Raw genomic sequence first — 19,131 nt, forward strand, 5'->3', positions numbered from 1 at the left:
TGTAGTGGCATACCTCGCATAAATCTAGAGGAGCTTCCGGGTTGGAAACTGCGATTTCAAGGAAGCCATCACAAATCGCCCCTTATGTTAGCTTCTATGAGAATCACTATAGAAGACTTAGATCCACTCGGCTGCTAGCAGTATCAGGAAGTAACAAACTTCAGGCATTCACAAGGGTGAAATTTTTCTCTGTTGGAAGCGAATCTAGCCGGCGCAAAATTTCGCTGCAGACCTTGTGGATATTCCACAGATTCCGCCACGCTACAATACCGTGAAGCTCAAAACACATCCTTTGCAACTTGTAAAACTACTCGGGTAAAAGGGCTTCGACACAATCCTACGCAGTACATAAAGCCACATTGCCGTACCTGATCACCTGACACCGATTTTATACCTGACAACCAACTCAGAAATGAAGCCATAGAGTCACATACAATCAAGATTATACAGAGATATCTTGGAGTTGATACTAAGGCTGAAATAAGATTATATAGAAGTATCGTATTTATATTTAAAGTACACATCGGCAAAACCCGACCCGCGGGTCCAAAAGTGATACCCAGACCCGACCCATGGGTAGGAGGAGGCCATTGCCGAATCCCAAATACTCAAACCCAACTACCCGTGGTAATTGGGTCGGGTACCCAAGAAATACCCATGTCTGCATAACTTTCCTAATCTAGGCATATTAAGATAGTTTACATAGTCGGGCTGATTCATCAAGATAAAATAAATCCCGTAAGCGAGTCGGCCACTCCATGCGTTTTGACTCCAGTCGGAAACCTCACTCAATTCAACCATCTACCATGCCTCGAAAAACGCGTCAAAATTCAAGAATTTAACTGAGCAAGAGAGAAGGCTTCTACTTGCTATTTATGCTCTCAAAAATGAAAAAAATATTCAATACTTGTGAAGCGCCACGTGTTTATAATGTTCCTCACACTACCTTATAAGTTTAGCTATATAAGAAACCCTATCGCTCAGAAATATATGCCAATAGTCATAAGAGAACCCAAAATGAAGAGGCGTTGCTTATATAATGGGTTCTATCGCTGGATTAATGTGGAGCGTCTTCTAGGTAATCTTATATATAAGAAATGGCTAATCTCTTGCTGAGCGCGGTACTACATCTATTCAATCTGTTAGAGAGAAATGGATATATAACTTTATCAAATAATATAAAGAAATAAAAACTTGCTATTCTTGACAGTATAACTATTAGCGCGCTAAAAATAATGATCCAAAAATTATTAAGGAGTAGTTTGACCGCGTACAAATTACTATAATACAGTATAGTATTGCAACTGAAGATCTATAATTTTGATAAAGCTAGCTTCACTATAGGTCTAGTAGCTACTGCTCAGGTAGTTACTAGATCTAATTACTATAGAAAAGTACTTTTTATACAGCCAGGTAATTGAGAATGGGTTGCCTTTATTGAATGTATCAATTCTACTGGATAGGCACTTCCACTGTTATGGGATAAACCCAGATGGTGCTCAGACTATGGTCTTCGCCACTATATAAGGCGCTAGATGCGACTGATGAGGGATCAGTCGTCTTGTACCTTTTTATTTGGTCAAGTGGTTTGCCTCTACTAGCGCAGAGACAACCAAGCCATAACATCCACCATGCATTATTTTTAAAGACAAGGTTTATATAGAGGGTTGGTATCAAGAGAAGGACATACCATATAACTGGAGAATTAAAATTAGTCGCAATAGATGGACTACTGATAAGATAGGTCCTCACTAGCTTAAAAATCTCTTTATTCCTGCTACTACTGGTTATACGACTGGAAACTATTGCCTGTTTATTCTTGATGGCCATAGCAGCTATCTCACACCTCAATTCAATCAATTATACAGTAAGAATAATATTACTCCTATCTATATGCCTGCATATCCTTTCCATAATCTACAGCCTTTAGATATGGGCTGTTTCAAATCTCTAAAGAATATGTACAGGAGCTATATAGCACTGAGAATACACTATAAAATCAACTATATTAATAAGCTTATCTTTTTAAAAATCTTTATTAAAGCTTATAAAGATACATTTAATGAAACTATTCAGAATAGTTTTACAAGAGCTGATATAGTTCTATTTAATCTAGAGAGTGTGTCAAGGGTATCTGCTTCAGGGTAGAGGATCTGTCATCTAGGTAAGGGTACGTAGGCTAAAGGAAAGAGAGAGGTCAAAGGCAGGCAGTAGATACTATTCAGACAGTAGACTGATTCTTGATCTCCTACTACTACTAACGATTCGCTAATTTATAGCTGAAGGCTCCATGCCTAAAGGATTCAGAATCCCCCTTGAACCCAATCCGAGCGCTCCCGTCTCTCCCAGTTAATAACTTTATTAATTAATACTATATAAAGTATTAAGTAAATAAAGAAAAATAAAATTATTCTAATTAAACTTCTTCTTTCTAACACTGTAAGTTAAATATATATAAAAAATAATTAATACTGTATATCTTTATAAAGGTTACGTAAACAGTTGTTTTTGCTTTTATAAGAGTCTACAGGCCGCCCGCGGGCCTGCAGAGGTCTACTCTTGCCTCTGCTTGGGAAGTCCACTTCTTTACCGAAAGAGGCTGTAAGGGTAGGGAAACTGGTTCGATCTCTGATCATGGCAAACCTTAAGCTTGCGAGAAGCTCGATGGCCATTGGTGGTCTAGCCACTGGGGTTCGGAGGGTGACCCTGTAAATATTGTCTTCTAGACAGGCAACAACTGTGATGGAGAATATTTAATGCCACCTCCCGATGGCCCTCCTAGTTGCATGGACCTTGATGAAAGACACAGCCATGCTATCTTAGGAAAAGCATAGATTACCAGGTATGTATAGTTTCCTGTCACTTGATCATCGCATTGGGTAAGGACTCACATTCCCACCAAGCTCCATAAGACGCCGTTGCCCTAGCCTTTTAGCAGAGGTAAGCAAGGTGGTTACTTGGTAAGCGTGATTTCTGTACCTGAGGTTTTATATTCCATGCTGATTCATCCTTGTTTGCTAAGATATAGGAGCGGATATATGGTTCACGAAAGTATACTCGAGGTATGCCTGTTGGGATTCAGTAAAGGAATGTGTGGTATAGATGATGTTATAGTGACAAGAACCAAAATTAGCAGCGGAGCTCGTATGTATTAGTTAGACATATCTTCACTATGCTCCACTGGACTGAGAATGAAATGAACAATTTACAAAGCATGGAAATAAGTAGATCCCTACAATACTGTGTATACAGAGGCCATTTTTCTACCATCATACCCGTTAATTATGATCCTAACAAATGGGTTAACTTTGTTCGGAAGATGAAGCCTAATGAAGTCTGCATCGTACGATCCAGAAAGCACACTCAGTGTTTTCCTTTTGCCTCCAATGGCGACCCATCTATGCATACTACACCCTGATCACAATTTGGCAATCGACTGAGTTCTACATCTACTCGGGGATCTCATCAAGCGTCAGTTTGGTGAAATGAGGCTTAACTTAACAGGATTTAATACATTCCATCATATCAAGCGCCTCCCGACTCCCGGCCATCAGATTCCCTGTTGTCAGTATATTTCGTTCCAACGATGACATGCAGCGGGATCTGCCTCACGAGCGCCAATTAGCTCATAGCTTTAGACGCCAAAGTAACAAGCCAGAATCGGACCCTTGAGGTCACTCTGCAGTTCGCTGCCACCCTCTCCTTCTTTTTCCCTATTTTCTTCTGCTTTTTGTTTTTTATTTCTATTTTATCTTTAGCTTCAAAAACCCATGAATCCCACAAAATGGAGGTCGCACCATTTCATGGAATAGAGGTCGTTCAGCCTGGGCTGGAACTCAATCCTAATCAAAGCCCTCGCTATATCGCCTTACCAGCGCCGGCCGAAGAGTCTATACCTCATAAACAGAGGGTATGCGGCCTACGCAAGCTGACCTTCTGGCTCACGGTGATGGTAGCAGCACTCATTGCGGTCATTATCGCCCTTGCTGTTGGGCTGGGAGTTGGACTTAGCAGTATCCTCCCTCCTCATCTCAAGGTAAATACGATGCCTTACGCTAACCTTCAAGTTATAGGGCCGCATTCTACCTCCACAACACCTTCAGCGTCTGCAGATCTAACTAGCTCAAGCACAGAGTCTACCCTATCATCGCCAACCTCATCGTCGTCGCCATCGTCATCATCGTCGCCATCATCATCATCGTCTACGTCGACGATATCTACTGCGTCAGGAACATCAGTCCCGTCACCAACATCCACAAGCCCCTTCAACAAGAGTACGAAGTATACCTGCCCCAGTGCCAACAACACGGAAGTCCAAAATGTTTCGGGTGGATCAGGAAGTTCGAATTATTATATCTTCTGCGATGCTGATATTAGCGCAAGTGAGAAGAAAGATTTAGCTTCAACTGTTCAGAGCTCATTCGCGGACTGCTTGGGGCTTTGCAACTCAATGAACAATTTCCAAAAACGAAAAGATGTCGGATGCACGTACAACTATGAGGGTACGGGAGGACAGGATAAGGGGACCTGTTGGTGTTTGGGTGGTGAGAACAAGTTGATTATAACAAATCCGGGGAATATGGCGGCCGTGCTTACAGCTGATAATGTCCATCTACAGTTATGATTTGGGGAATAGTATTGGGAGGTAGATCATATATATACCGGATCTAGCCACTTTGTCAAATTACCTAAATATTCTTCGAAAAGCTCTTACCTACCGCTATGAATCAATTATTTATAATTGGGCTATGTTGTTGATAGGTCGCAAAGCGAACAGTCTACTAGCTAGTCGAATACGATTGATATCCTAATGGGTATATCGATTTCAATCTTACGTTAGTGGTCATTCTTTTCCAAAGTCAAGTTAGCAGACCTAGTAAGTACAATGACATCTCGTTGTAGTCTCGTCCGAGTGACTGTTTTCCGCGCTCAGGGACACCCCAAAGCCCGCGTAAGGCGAGGGAAATGGGGCACTATTTACTAGCTATCGCTAATTATGTCCATTCAGCGGTCAGAGAGCTCGTCCATCATGACTTCGTTAGGGTAGCGGGCCACTTTCCCCATCCTACTACGGCACTCATGGGACTCTACAAGGCGGCACCCGCACTCCTTCATGTCCTAAAGCATCCCGAACAGGGTGGTGCAACTCACATCAGTACTATTCTTCCAAAGGCACCCAATCAAGGCTAATACTGGATACGAGTTTGCGCCCCAGTAGGTATCTGTCACTTGGACGTGATCTCTCCGAGATTTAATAGGTGCAATCATCTACAATAGTGGGCAGTCGTGCTACTGTGGGTTTAATTTAGTCCATGCATCCTCAGGAAGATATTCAATATAATATGCACAGTTCTCTACTAATTGTGTTAAGGTCTGATACGCTACTGTCTCGGCGGCCACTGCTCATTCCCGAGGCCGGCCTTCAATAAGCCCTAATATGCCCTGAATTTGTCAATGGTTCACATAGCCGATAGGCTGGGCGCCGGTTATTCAGTATCTATCTGGTAACGGAGCCAGGGTAACCATCTCAACTTCAATGTATCTCAATACTCAGTAGCCCAACCAGCCATCATGAATAGAGGAATCATATATCCTTCTGCTTTCAGCCAAAGCATCATGTCCCGGTTGCTCTTTGTATTTCTTTCCATCGCATTACTCGAGAGATAGTTAATATCGCAACATACTGTGAGATAATTAAAGTAGGCTATTATAGGTATCCACAACTTATAGTAATAGGTAAAGCTTAGGGATTCATCTGGGATCATGTGTAACCCATCTACATTATGTTTTATGTTTATAGTATTGTGCCGTTATTCCAAGCGAATTTGATGCCTAGTTTCCATATTGCTCATAAATCAATTCAGGAGGCGTGTATAGAGATCATGTATGTCATATCTTACTCTTAGGGTGCAGCCGCCCATAGCCTCATTCGGACAGCAACAGGAAAAGCGCACTTACCTGTTATGTTCGCTTGCTCTGAATATCAATGACCATTTATAACACTCTGCTTGCCAAGCCAGGTCTGAAATATTGACGAATGCGATCCCTCTTGAGATACCATCTAACCATATTGATCCTGGTTATGGACCCCGCATAGGCCCATGAGGTTTTACAGCATTGGGCGGCTGTTGCGTATTACTATACGCAGAAGATTCAAGTGGTAGTAAGTGAAATATCTTTGTATGGTTAGAAAGAAGAAAAGGCTCCATGATGTGTGCAAATAATCGACTTTTATGGCTCAAGTTCAAGTTTGGACAGGGATCGGTGGAAGCACAGAGATGACTCACCTATTCGTGCGCAAGGATATCAGTTCTAATGAGCAACCAGCGCAACTCAATCTTTCCAGCTTAATTAGTGTGCAAATTAAGAAATCAGAGACTCTAATTCAGGCAGCAAAAATGGGGCATAATCAAGCTTCAGAAGCCTTGGCCAGGCCTGGCGCAGATTTGAATACAGCAGATGATGGAAGGGCAACGCTTCACTATGCTATGAGCGGGGTCGATGAATACATAGCTCAAGGTGTAGTAGGCCTACTCGACAGTAATGGGTAGACACCACTACATGTCGGTACAATGTCCAGATCTGTTGAGATGGCGAGGGCTAAGAAGGAAGAGGAGAGAAGGAAGAGGAGAGAAGGAAGAGGAGAGAAGGAAGAGGAGAGAAGAAAGAGGCAATAGCAACAGCAACAGCAACAGCAGCAATGGGCCATGGCCCATCAAAATCAGCCGCTGCTCGCGCAGGTCTTAAATGGCTCTATTCAGGACCAAGCAGTACTGGGACCAAGCAGTACATGCTGCCCAGGGTAGTGGAGGGGAAACGCCTCTCGATCACGCTGCAGAGTATGGAAATACCGGAGTCGTTAGGATACTCCTTTATAGCGGCCTAACAAATAATCTCGAGACTAATGGCAATCAGGCTATTCATCTGGCGGCCATTGGGGGATATTTGGAAGCCCTACATGCAATGCTGTCCAATAGCTCTGAAGGCATTACTCTCAGTATGGCTGTCATCCCCAACAGGCGATGTCCTTCCAAAAATAAAACTAAATAACCTTGGTATTTTTCTCCAGAGATGGGGAGGCATTTCACGGAGCCTTTTCATAGACCATATTAGATCTATAAATACTGGTCTTAAAAGCAGAACCACAGAAAGAGCATAAGGCAATATATCGCTGCGAGTAGACATTCCACCCCCAAGGTATGGTGGGGGCATCCGTACTTTGAGATCACCCTAATCCACGAATTCCTAGAGTCTAATAGTCGTGCGTCAGATACTTAAGATATTTACTATTAAGTTCTTTTCCATTACATTCGCCATTCGATGTCAAATTGGCAAGGAGCAGGCATTTTGGATTTTCATTTTTTTTTTTTTCTCAGCGATCAATAACGCATAGAAATAGACTTCCAAAGCCCCAAGTTTCCTGAAGCCTGTCCATACTTTTTTGGTTTGGTTTCAATGAAAGAAAACCCAATTTAGATTTTCTATTATTTTAGCAGTCATAGCCGTAGAAAATAACAACGGGTCGAAACCTAGAGCTCAACGTGTTGTTCTCTAACGCTCAATGAATTGAGGGGAAAGAGGAGCTGCTTTGGCGCCCATCTGTCAGCCCCGCAGATTCTCCTGAATTACTCCGTACCGGAAGAAGAGCGCCCAGAGTTGGAGTGGGGATAGGTAGGGCGCCATTTACTATTAGTCAAGTTGACGCCGTGGGTGTGGGTCCAACAAAATGGTATTTAATCTTGAAGCCGAGGGCGATTCATGGCGGCCCAGGTGCAGGAATTGATTTGAATCTCTGCTACCTAGGATATATCTCTCCAAGAGGAGTATAATATAAGCCGAAAACGATAGGTCTATCGTAGGAAAAGAGAATTCTCGATTGGTCCAATATCTGGCAAAGATGACTATTGTATCCATTAGTCGGCCATCTCACCCACACGTCCTCTCTTAGTTACCAGGGTCCAAACACTAGCTCCTCTGAGATCAATTAGGATGTTACGGTAGAAATAGAGCAGACTTGATCTACTAGTAAGTAAGGCTACAATTGAAACTTGTCCTGTCATTCGATTGGCTTGTTACTACCGAAACTCCGTTTTGTCTCATCGTGGTTGTATCTTGCCTAGATGGGGATTCTTCGGCCAATGAAGTACCTTATCCCTCTCAACTCACTAATGGCACCCCAGACAATACCAGTTTCCCTAATTATGTGCTAGCTTAGTTTCTTTTCCGCCTACTGCCCAGCGCTTTCTCCTGTGAAAGACGCCATTGGGTGACTAGGCCATGTCAATGATTAATTTGTGTGCACCTCCTTCCACCCATGGTCATCTAAAGCGCATGGAGTTGCTTTTTGTCCTCTTTGACTGACATCGGAAGTTTCAGGGACGCTGTAGTTAGTTTAAATCAGTCCTATTCTTTTCTTTTTAATATCTAGGTGACGGTGGACTACAACGTTATATTTTCCCAGCACAGATACCTGCGGATCGTCATATTTGTGCTGTTTACCCTATTCATGTACTTTGTTCTCTACGCCGCACGTGCTCTAGAAACTAGACTTCAACTTCCTCTTCCTCCTGTTGCTGCAGATGTGGAAAAATTTCAAGAGGTAGCGCCACCTCTTCCTTCTGTATACGTCGATCCCCGCACAATGCTCCGTCTGTGAGGATGTGTTCGGCACTGCACGTCTCGAAGGTATGCGCAACTCCACTGCAGGGGTATTGCGCTCCACAATCGCAATCGGCTTTAACCTGCTTCCACTCCCAACCCGACGGTTCGCGCATTGATTCATTCTTCCTAGCTCAGGGTGCTCGCTTATACAAGTCAACAAAAGTTCACCTTAAATTGCGAACTACAGGAGCCGTCCGTATCAGGTCCCTCTTTCAAGACTCCTTAGTATGGTCACCTCAAGAACTATTGGTATGGCACTGGCCCGGGTGTAGTTCTTGACAGATTCATAGACCTAGACGGAGGCTTGGACATGGACACGGATATCCCTCGCCCGAGTCCGAACTTCACAATACTTCTGAACAGAGAAAATGTGACAAGTCTCTGGCACTCGCTAATGGAAATCTTTTTCATGGCCATGACGATAGACGTTCTACAGATAAGCCACAATCCAAGGAGTAGCAGGGCATTCTTCACACCCGCTGATATCTACAGTACGCAAATATTGGTCGTCGACGACTCCGAGAATGGTCCGTTCTTTGACTTGTAATCACTTTTCGCAAAGAAACCAGTCCTACGACTCAAGGATTTCATGCTAGATTTATCAACGCGCCCGCGTAATCTAATCATCCCTCTTGCCGGTGGAAGCAAACCATTATGGATGGATGACTGGGAAAATACATTCGTGCGAGGATTCACCCTTTGTGCGCGTATTTTCCGATCGTGTTCAAGTCTTTATGAAGTCGGAAGTAACCCGCCTCACGGTCCAGATATCGTAGTGGCGTGTATAAATCGAACAGGCAGTCGGAGGCTTATCAACAGTGAGGAATATTTCCGAGAAGTCGAGGCCACTTCCCCCACGTCAAGTTTCAATCAGTTGGCTTTGCGACCATGTCTTTCAAGCAGCAGCAGGAAAGTATCCGAGAAACAGGCATGCCCTCGTTGGGGTACATGGGGTCGGATTAACCCATGGTATATTTCTACCACATGGCTCCGTCATGGTTGAAATCCTGCCTTCTGGGTCGGATCATAAGGGCTTCCGTAACGTGGCCTCCTTACTAGGGCATTCGTACTTTAGCACCCACGCTTCTCATGGGAAACGACGCGATTAGCATGATGAGGATATCTTTCTTGCAAAGGAGAGGTTTATAGATCTTATGAATGTCGCAATCAAGGCAATGTCTAGCAAGGGAGAAAGAGATTATGATATCAAGTAATGTGTCTTGAACCTTCTTAGGATGTGTTGCCTTATGTACTTTAATACGTATTATGAACTTCATATTGAAAGAGAATCACCTATATTTAGCGCTATGGGAGTTTACTAAGTACATCTAATAAGACATAGCTCGCCAAGTTTCTTGAAGTATTAACCTGAAACCAATAAGTTTCCAGTGTGTTCTTTGCCCAGCTTGAGGCGTTCGCGTTGACGACAGAGAACGCAGGCGAAACACTAAGCCGAAACAATATGTGAGTATAATTTCTATATTGTAGGTATATAATACAATAAAGCCGCTTTAGTCATGAAACATGATTGATCACTCTTCCGTGAACCTGTAAGCATCCGCAGTCGAATTTTTAAAGACAGCTTCCCAGTGCTTCGTAATCGTCTTACATAGCCCGGATTTTTTCTTCCACGTATCAAAGCCGTGCTCTAGGGTGCAGGTCACAGTTTTAGCCTCCTCCCAGGCCACTCTTTCCACATCATATCCAATGCGTTTAAGTGTCTCTTCTTGGTGGGTCCACAATCTACTGGGATTACCCTGGTCGTCCTCCGATTTTTCATTGAAGAGGCCTCCTCCAGCATTAAACTTTGGGTTGTACGCATGAATCCAGAAACCCCGGGGAGCTTTGGCCACCGACTCATCACGCACTCGCCATTTACCCTGGCGTGTGAGTTTGTAGTCCTCGACGGGATCAGCTTGGAGCATTGCGGAGCCCAAGACACCCCCGTCCTCCGCGGGATGCCCCAAGTCCGCCACTTTCTCGCTAACAGTATAGAACTTCCGACCAAGGGCAGATGCTGCTAAAATGAAAGTGTCCTTGTCCCCTTCTCCAGGTGCGCCCTGGGAGATCATCGTGTAATAATATTCGGCATGAAAGTTATAGTAAGCCGCGAGCAGAAGCGTCATGAAATGTTTCTTTTTGGAGATGAGAAACATGCCAGCCTCTGTACTTTGCCGAGTTGTTGTGGGTATCTCAGCTTGACGAGAGATGTTGTAGTACGATGGTGATATAGTATACGCCCAGAAGTCAGGCCAAGTGACAAGGCCGGTAGATGTATAGGGTTTGGAAGACAGTAACTTGGTGGGATCATGCAGGAACAGGCAGTCTGAATCCATCCAGATAACATCCTGGAATGATGAGAACAGAATGGCGAATACTTTAAGCTGAAAATGCTCAAGGTTGTTTTCACCCCCATCTGGCTTTACCAAAAGCTCCGAAAGCACCACGCACTTAGCGTTGAGAGGAGGCAGCACTATCTCGCATATGTATGGTTCATACTCGGTCCAGTCTTTGAGAAAGAGCTCTACTGGCAACTTTGCGCCAGTCCGTCGCAATAAGCGCAGAAATACCACGAAGGTAGGCAGGTATTTACCTCCCGCTGAGGACACGATTCCCTTCGTCCTTGGGGTATAGGCTCGCTGAAGCGTCGTGTTTTTGATGGCTCGAACATATCCATCATGTGCTAACTGCATCGGCGGCTCAAAGTCTCCAGGATCATCGAGGTAATTCTTTTGTGGCGTTCCGTTGACTGCATCGAATCTTTGCAGCCCTGCACCTACATTTCCACGGAGTTTTGGCGGGGAGCATCGAGGTACATGCTCCTCGAGTAAAGGATAGAGGTGAAGTGCAAGCTGAGATTGGGCGTCCCGAAGTGACATGCGGCTCAAAACGTTAAAGTACAAATTTCCTTGCCAGAGGAGATAGATCTGTAAGACGATGGCGGCCGCCGGAAATCTCACCACGACTTTCCTTCTAGTGCCTTGGTTTATAGATATCATGGATTTTATGAATTTCCGCATCTTGAAAGCTGCGGCTTCAAGACTCAAGTCATCAGATTCAGCGATGGCTAGAGCAGCATTGAAAGGGTCCTGCCAGGTTCTTGTATTATAAAGCGAAGAACCCCAGGAGATTCATCCGAGCTGTGAGGGGCGGTAACAGGGATGCATGCGCGTCTAATTCCCCCGCGGTCCAGTGTCTCGTTCTTTGGCGTTAATGCCTCTCATGTGGCCAGAATCAGATCGTCACTGTGCAACATGTTCATCGGTGTTAACCCTATAACCTGTTATGCCTTCCAAGGTTCTCCCCATCAAGCAAGGTTGCCTCTATAAATAAATAAGAATACATACATGCATCCAGGTGTCATCGATCAGGCCAATAGAGGAATGGCGATAAGCGCCCAGGTCCTCCCACAGGGGAAACTGCGCTGAAATGATGGCGCCTTAATTAGGGCAGCGGCTAGGGTTCTTGGCGGCTACCGGCCGGACGATCACAATACTTTGGACGCCTTAAAAGGTCAACCTAAGCAGACTAATGTTAGGGCTAATGCAGCTTCAAGTCACTCGACCTAGCCTATCACCTCCAGCATCTAGTGTTGAGCCCCCAACAATAGGTCCACCTCAACGACAGAAGGATCAAATTTAAATGCAGTTACGGTCGGTAGTTGATCCAGGAGCCATTTCCCGCCAGACTGAGTAGCAGATCACCCGTCGGTCACATCCACATCGCGAGTATATATGTACAAGGTGGGTCAAAAGTCTGATTACACTAGCGTGTTCCCGCGACGCGTCGAAAGAACTCACCTTTTTCAACCACCCGCTATTACATCAAAATGAGGGCTTTCGGGACGGAGATAAGTGGAAATCGAAGGCCCAATGCAGAGCTTTCTCCTGAGACTCGAGCAGCCATTTTATCTGCTCTAGGAAACAAGGCATCTCTAACTTAATTGGCTAAGCAATTTGGTGTCAGTCGCAATATAATCTATTCAATAAAAAAGTGTTTTCTACATAATTATACCTTGCAATCACTTCCTAGAAAGGGGAGGCCTGTAAAGCTTGATCATTCTACTGAGCGCTATATCTATTTATTGGCTCGCCGGAGACCAAAACTTAGCTATAGAGCCCTATGTGCAAATAGCGATTCTGGGGTCTCTGCCTCAACAATTAAGCAGGTTCTTAAGCGATTTTATTTAAAAAAATAGAAAAGCAAGAAGTGTATAGCTCTAAGGCCTGAGGTAGCCAAAAAGCATCTTCAATTTGCGCGTGTGTGGCTAAGATATACTAACTGGAATAAAATTATGTTTTCTGGCAAATACTCAGTGCAGAGAAAGTCTAATTCCTTTACTTAATATATCTTTCGTTTCTTAAATGAAGCCTACAGGCATGATCTAGTGAACCTAATAAGCTCTGGAAAAGATATTTCCTAAATAGTATAGGGTTCTATATAGCTAGATGGCCGATCTGATTTGATCATTATAGAGCGGGATGAATTAGCTTGCCGGGGCAGTTATTCAACGAAATTATATATTACTTGCTTAGAAAAGGGCCTCTTACCAATCTATGAGCCTGGCACTATATTTCAGGAGCATAATACAGAAATGCACGTTTCAGCTGAAGCACAGGACTGGTTTGATGGAATTTGGGTTCTGGATTGGCCATCTTATTTACCTGATTTAAACCCTATAGAGCGTATCTGGGCCCTGCTTAAGCGCAAGCTTTTGGAGCTCTAACCTATGCTCTTTCTAGGGGGAAGATCAAAAATTGACTGGACGCGCTTTAGAAAGCATATTCAGGAAGCTTGGTGGGCTATATCCCAGGAGGTAATAGATCGCTTAATTCGACCTATGCCTCGTAGACTTCAAGCTGTACATCAAGCACGTGGCTGGTATACAAAGTATTGAATGAGGAACCTATAGAACTCATTTGTAGATTAAATCCATTTGAATTTGCTGAGAAAATCGATTTTGAAGTTGTTCCGTTTTTTGATTTTTTTGAGTGTAATCAGACTTTTGACCCACTATTGTACTTCTAAGTTAGATTTCAAGGACTGCTAAGAGTCTTCAACTAGCATGTCGAGAATTTACCGAACGCTGTACTGGTTGCCATAAAGTACCCTCGGGAATCCTCTTAAGCGACAGTGTGAGTGAGACAAGGCTCATCGATCTAAAATTTCAGCGAGACTAGAATATCGCTAAGATATTAGTAATATCTTAAACGAGTTCGAACTTCCTACAGTTGACAGGTATATTTATAAAGGTCGCTGTATATTCTGTGCTCTCTGACTGTTAATTCAGAGCGAAATCAACTCTCGTTATCCTGCTCATATGGGGAACTGTCCAAAAATAATGACTGCTAGATATAGCGTGATAATAGCGACAGCTACAGCGCCTTCGGGGGATGGCTTAATATATGGCAAAAGCCTGACTGTGAATGAGGAGTAGTTTGGCTTGTCATGTCGCCATCGCGTACCCTGTCACTATCTCAAGGATCTCTTAATACATGACTCCACAGCTGAAACGTTTCTAGAAGCATGTCGGAGATAGGAACTCGGAAGTAAATAATAGACTCAGTCTACCTAAGCTGGCACAGGAGGTCGACTGTCCCAAGTTATGGTGAGATTAAATAGTATATTGATAGACTTAGGGTGGAGTCTCCGACCTTAAAATAGAGGAACCTTGTCGTAACCTGGAAGAACTTAGAGCAGACGAAGAATTCCTGGATGGTCTGAAAGCAAGATAGCAAAAGTTGCGAGCTTCCATCAGTACTCGTGAAGACTGTATTGCAGATCTAGAGGTCTACTGCGATTTAAATGTGTATAGGTTTGGCGAGATTTGGGTATATTCTGGCGACGTCACTGGGATTACGATCATAGTTATGGACTAGGTCCTTTTAAAGCCCTATCTATCTCGAGCTTACCTATCTAATAAAGTAAGTTTCTGTTGTTCGCTTTCTGTTTAAAGATCACTTAATAAGAAAGTTTAGTTTGCTAAATTCGCTAATAAATATGATCTAAGAAGCCTGAGAGTCGTAAACGGATTTATAGAGCATGATACTTCGTTACATTACCATGATATCCTTTAAAAGTATGGCTGTAAAACGAATATGACTACCGGCGAATATAATATGCTTACCACTATGATATTTACTGTTGTAGCAAATAAAAAACAATGCGCGATAGATAGATATTCAGTCTCTTGTCACGTAAATAAGCCTTACTCCGAGCCTGGTGACTTGGGAATCCTTCTTTTCTCTGAATCGGGCGCTATAGTAGGAATACACTTTAGTAGATGAGTTAAGGGCCAAATCGTTTTCACCCATATTAACGATCTTATCGCCGATATTAAAGATCAAACTAGAATTGATCAAGTCGACTTTCCGTACAGAAATGGCCTGGCAAACCATGCAAGGGAGATCAGGACTGGGACTCTTTTACTATTTTATCCAATCTTTTACTTTCTCACTTTCCATCTTTCTGTCTTGTCCTCCCCCTTTTACTTAGAGCGCAAGAGTTTGCGGCTACAGATTTAACCCTATTCCACCATTCTTTTCAACCCTTGAAATAAAATGTGTAATAGTAGAGACGAGTATCACCAATATACGAAAACCGGGCAATAGACGATGCGTGAGTAATGATTATTTATGTATACACATCCAAATAGGTAAACTATCGGTACACACCTGACAGCTAATAAACTAGGCTCATAGTATCTGCTTCTACAAAGACGTAATGAGGAAAGAAAAGAGCTGTGGGTTGTATTCCAAACACAAGGGAGGATCTTTGTTACACGGAAAGACCTGTCCCTAAGCACCAATATCTGCTCTCCTTTCAGCAACCAACGAGTATCGAGATTTCTGTATTAACTCTAATCACTGACCAGAAGAAATTAGTGAAACTCACCTGTCACAAATTCCGGACCCTTCCATGTATTCCACAGGCAAAGATGCAACGGCAGACATATCAGTTGAGACTTCATACATATGGCATTCATCCATGCTATGTTTCACTCCGTATCTCCCAAAAATCAAAGATCGAGGTCTGATCTATCAGCGCGTCGATGAAATCTGGTATCGATCCAGTCTTGTCATTTACCAACTGGTGAAATGCATCGTTCGTTGTTGCAACAGGGGCAGTATCCGAATGAGAGTCAACAAAGCTAGCACCAGCAGAATCAAGAGAGTGATGTGACAGGGTTGAACCCGCGACATAGGTTGGAAAGATATGCTGTAGCGCTTTCATGAAAAGTCCACGATATATGGATGCAACGGTATATGTCTTCTGGAATTCTTCCATGACGCCCATACACATGTCGAGCTTGTTGAAGCTGAACCGTTTTAAAAGCGGACTGGCATATTTGCAGTTGAACAGATGGGTTTGCATCGCCGGGACCAAGAGAGCGGGCCTATCTCATATCAGACATGAGCAACATGAGCTACGAAGTAAAAAAAGACATATGTAGTCATCAGAACTAACGTCATGGGACCGGCGTATTCAAGCAAGCTCTCCCGAGTAAGAACATCCAATATCTCATGAGTCTTTGACGCAGCAGCGTCGACTTTCAACTGCAGGCATCGCTGTTCAGCCCTTTGTTGGTTTTGGACGAATCCTTCCGAATATTCGCGTCCGGAGGGGCGGTAGAGTGTAATCAAAAGCGATCTGTTCCGCGCCATTAGTACTATCAAGGCTCAACTGGGGCAAGAAGCCTTAACTGATAATGCAAATGAACATGATGTGCATAAAATCTTGCCAGAGGGGTCAAACCAGCTTCATCCTGGTCTGGCAACCTGCATCGGATAATCTGCGCTTCGAGAGCATCAATCTGATGGATAGGGGGCCTCGCCTTCACAGGTTTGTTTTTCAGAGCCAGAACCTTACCCAAGAGCAGGCTCAGTTCGATCAGAATAAGCCAGTACTCTGCTAATTTCGGGAAGTCCTGGGGAAAATAGGAAGTGAGGCCCGCTTCAGGTATGTCGTCAAATTCGCCGAGCAGGTCGGCGGTCACTGGCATCGGCAGGTCAGAATCATCTAAGTTGATCCGCAAGGGTCTTCCAAGAGTCAGACCCAGCCAACGATCCCGAAAAACGCAGGTCCACCACAGACGGCGCCATAAACGTCTCTGATGATCTGTGATAGCTGAGTTATACCTCAGCGAATCTGGATCTCGATGTAAGCCCAGCATCTGACAGAGATTGATTGCAATCCCTGTCCAATACCAAGGTTGCATGTGGTCATCTTGCTCTGAGTGCCAAAAGCCTAGTAGTAACGAGGCTTGCAGAAGAGTGACCTTGTTTCTTTCTCCGCCATTGTCGTACATGCACTACATTTGTCAATATAAGCATTCGAATTGATGCTGCCCGTCTGGCTTACCTTTGCCCGCGAGTACATCGTGGCTTTCATTTCCTTTCGAGACACGTACCCTTCTTGCTCATATAAATGCTGTGGCACAAACTATATTTCAATTCAGCGTCTGTGATAGCAGCTCGGTTACGTACGCCTCACATTCACCGCAACGAAAAACACACTCCATAGCAGAAGAACATTGCTGTCACCGAGCTGCTCTTGTTGCTCATATTTCAAGATAGTGGCCATTTCAAGCACGGGCATGATTGGATGTACATGATAGAAATACGCGCGGATAAGGCCCTCACAAGTGTCAGGCTTAGGCAAAGTGTAAACGCCTTTCTTTTGGAGATATATCCGATCGTCCTCTGTCTGAGTGGCGTGGTTATTTGACGGGATCAGGAAGTGCCTTGGCAAAGACTGATCCGGTGAACAAATATCCAAGGTAGATGCAGGACCGGTTCCGTCTCCTGTTTAGATAATAAGCATAGGTATACTTCCCCGTGGAGGGGGATTCTGTTGGTACCTGTATAGAAAGGTACTTCGCCCGCTCTTCGCGGTTGCCCTAATGCGGCTTCCGCAATTTCATTACCGTTTCTTTCTTCATCCTCAATATTATGCAGTTCGTGAGCTGTAGCAGACTCTGTGGCTGTAGGTGTATGTTGCTGCGACTGGATTTGGAATGCTGCAAATTCCGCTCTACGCGTTATGGGGCTTTGTGAATACGGCTGGATCGTAGAGTGGCAGGAACTCTGAGGGTCTGCCAGGGAAACAGGGCCATCATGTCGCTCAGGTCTATTACAAAGTCATCAACATTTAATCAGCCTGCGAAATGACATGGGTCGCTATCTCACTTCATTCCTCGCCTTGCATTAACTATACACTCGGTACGATCCTGGGTGCAGCCAATGCAAGGCACACCGGTGACATTCAAGCTGCAACGTACTTTGCGTTTGCGACATGTTTGACATGCAACTGTTCTCCGACTACGGCGGACTGAGGTGGCAGAACTTGTGGATAACATCATCAATGATATACTTCGTAGTCCTGCTGCTGTTGCAAAAGACCGAGGTGTTGAGTAAATGGGGATATAGAGGAAGCGGGGTAGGTCACCTCGGAGTCCAATGACAACCATAGCCCTAATCCTTCTACCCCGAGGACGCTCACTCGATCGAGATCTTTTACCGCGGTTAAGCCTGCCTGCTCGTTCACCGAGGTTATTTTGGTTCGCAGATAGATATGTAGTTTCTTCTCCAAGTCAATAGGGCGAATAATGGTGTCAGTCGAAGCTCAAGGTTACACTACATGAAATATCCAACCAACACGCCTATATGGATATAAATATAGCGCATAAATAGAGAAGGCTGTCCCCCGTACCGTAAAAGCTAATAGTCAGAGAGACAACACAGGCGGCTATGTCCAATAAACCAAATATATTAGCAGAACAATAAGAGCAAAGCACAATTACAACCCACGTACGCAAAAGGCTCCTTCTTCCGACCATAGTATAAACTAAAATTTATTATTTCCGGCGACCTTCCGTCGTTAGAGGTTCTTGAATTTCTCCTACCCCCGCGGACTTTTTGAACAAAATAACATCATGCACTACTTGCTCCCCATTTTTTCCGCTCCTCTTGTTTAGGTCCATGCATGGCGGTCTTTGTGGCTGCCTCGAAGATCTCATGTTTGGCGACGTACTTCTCGACGATCGTGGGCAGGTATACCTCCGGGGAACTGCGCTTCCTAGAACGCACCGAGCATACAATACTCACCACAGGCAGAACATCCATGATGAAAAACGTAAATAAGCTACAGTGAAAAATATGTTTGTTGATTCAAGGCCACCAAGGAAATATATGGATGCTGGCCAATAACCTCGAAATCAGAAACATTGAAGGTGATTGAGACAGAACAATCTCTGTATGGCTTAAACTTGGTTGATAGTAAAACAAGGATATATAAGGGAAAGGGCTCTACAGATGAATCAACATGCTCGTCTGAACACTCGCTATAATTTAATAATCCGGTGAAAGGATTTTGTGTTACATTCTCGAGCCAAAACCTACCGAGGGTCGACATTAACTAATGTTAACCCGTACCAAAATGCGATGAGGCGCAACAGTCATAAGAACTTGT

At 44.1% G+C, this 19,131-nt stretch overlaps 2 protein-coding genes across 2 annotated transcripts; both read right to left on the bottom strand.

Annotated features, from left to right (window-relative positions):
• Window positions 1–10,193: 10,193 nt before the first annotated feature.
• Window positions 10,194–11,960, bottom strand: BDW43DRAFT_319099 (alpha-mannosyltransferase; the record flags this gene model as incomplete). Its single annotated transcript, XM_032048838.1, has 1 exon — window positions 10,194–11,960. The coding sequence occupies exon 1, from the start codon at window positions 11,679–11,681 to the stop codon at window positions 10,194–10,196; it is 1,488 nt and encodes a 495-aa protein (XP_031900887.1). The 5' UTR covers window positions 11,682–11,960.
• A 3,337-nt stretch (window positions 11,961–15,297) lies between these two features.
• On the bottom strand, window positions 15,298–18,058 carry BDW43DRAFT_274884 (Zn(II)2Cys6 transcription factor). The gene is made up of 8 exons (XM_032041791.1): window positions 17,850–18,058; window positions 17,522–17,790; window positions 17,155–17,465; window positions 17,023–17,103; window positions 16,365–16,972; window positions 16,129–16,311; window positions 15,556–16,057; window positions 15,298–15,472 (listed from the first exon to the last, which is right to left on the bottom strand). Exons 1-7 carry the CDS (start codon window positions 18,020–18,022, stop codon window positions 15,652–15,654), a joined length of 2,031 nt encoding a protein of 676 aa, XP_031900888.1. The 5' UTR covers window positions 18,023–18,058; the 3' UTR covers window positions 15,298–15,472; window positions 15,556–15,651.
• Window positions 18,059–19,131: the final 1,073 nt, after the last annotated feature.

The sequence above is a fragment of the Aspergillus alliaceus genome (genome assembly GCF_009176365.1).
Source record: "Aspergillus alliaceus strain CBS 536.65 unplaced genomic scaffold BDW43scaffold_19, whole genome shotgun sequence".
Classification (NCBI taxonomy): domain Eukaryota; kingdom Fungi; phylum Ascomycota; class Eurotiomycetes; order Eurotiales; family Aspergillaceae; genus Aspergillus; species Aspergillus alliaceus.

Bases quoted from the DNA above. Each gene is read 5' to 3' on its own strand.
- BDW43DRAFT_274884 (XM_032041791.1), bottom strand. From the start codon at position 18,022: ATGATGTTATCCACAAGTTCTGCCACCTCAGTCCGCCGTAGTCGGAGA. The intron at 16,973-17,022 runs GTAAGCCAGACG...TGACAAATGTAG, and splicing joins CGATGTACTCGCGGGCAAAG to TGCATGTACGACAATGGCGG. The intron at 16,058-16,128 runs GTTAGTTCTGAT...GATATGAGATAG, and splicing joins GAATACGCCGGTCCCATGAC to GCCCGCTCTCTTGGTCCCGG.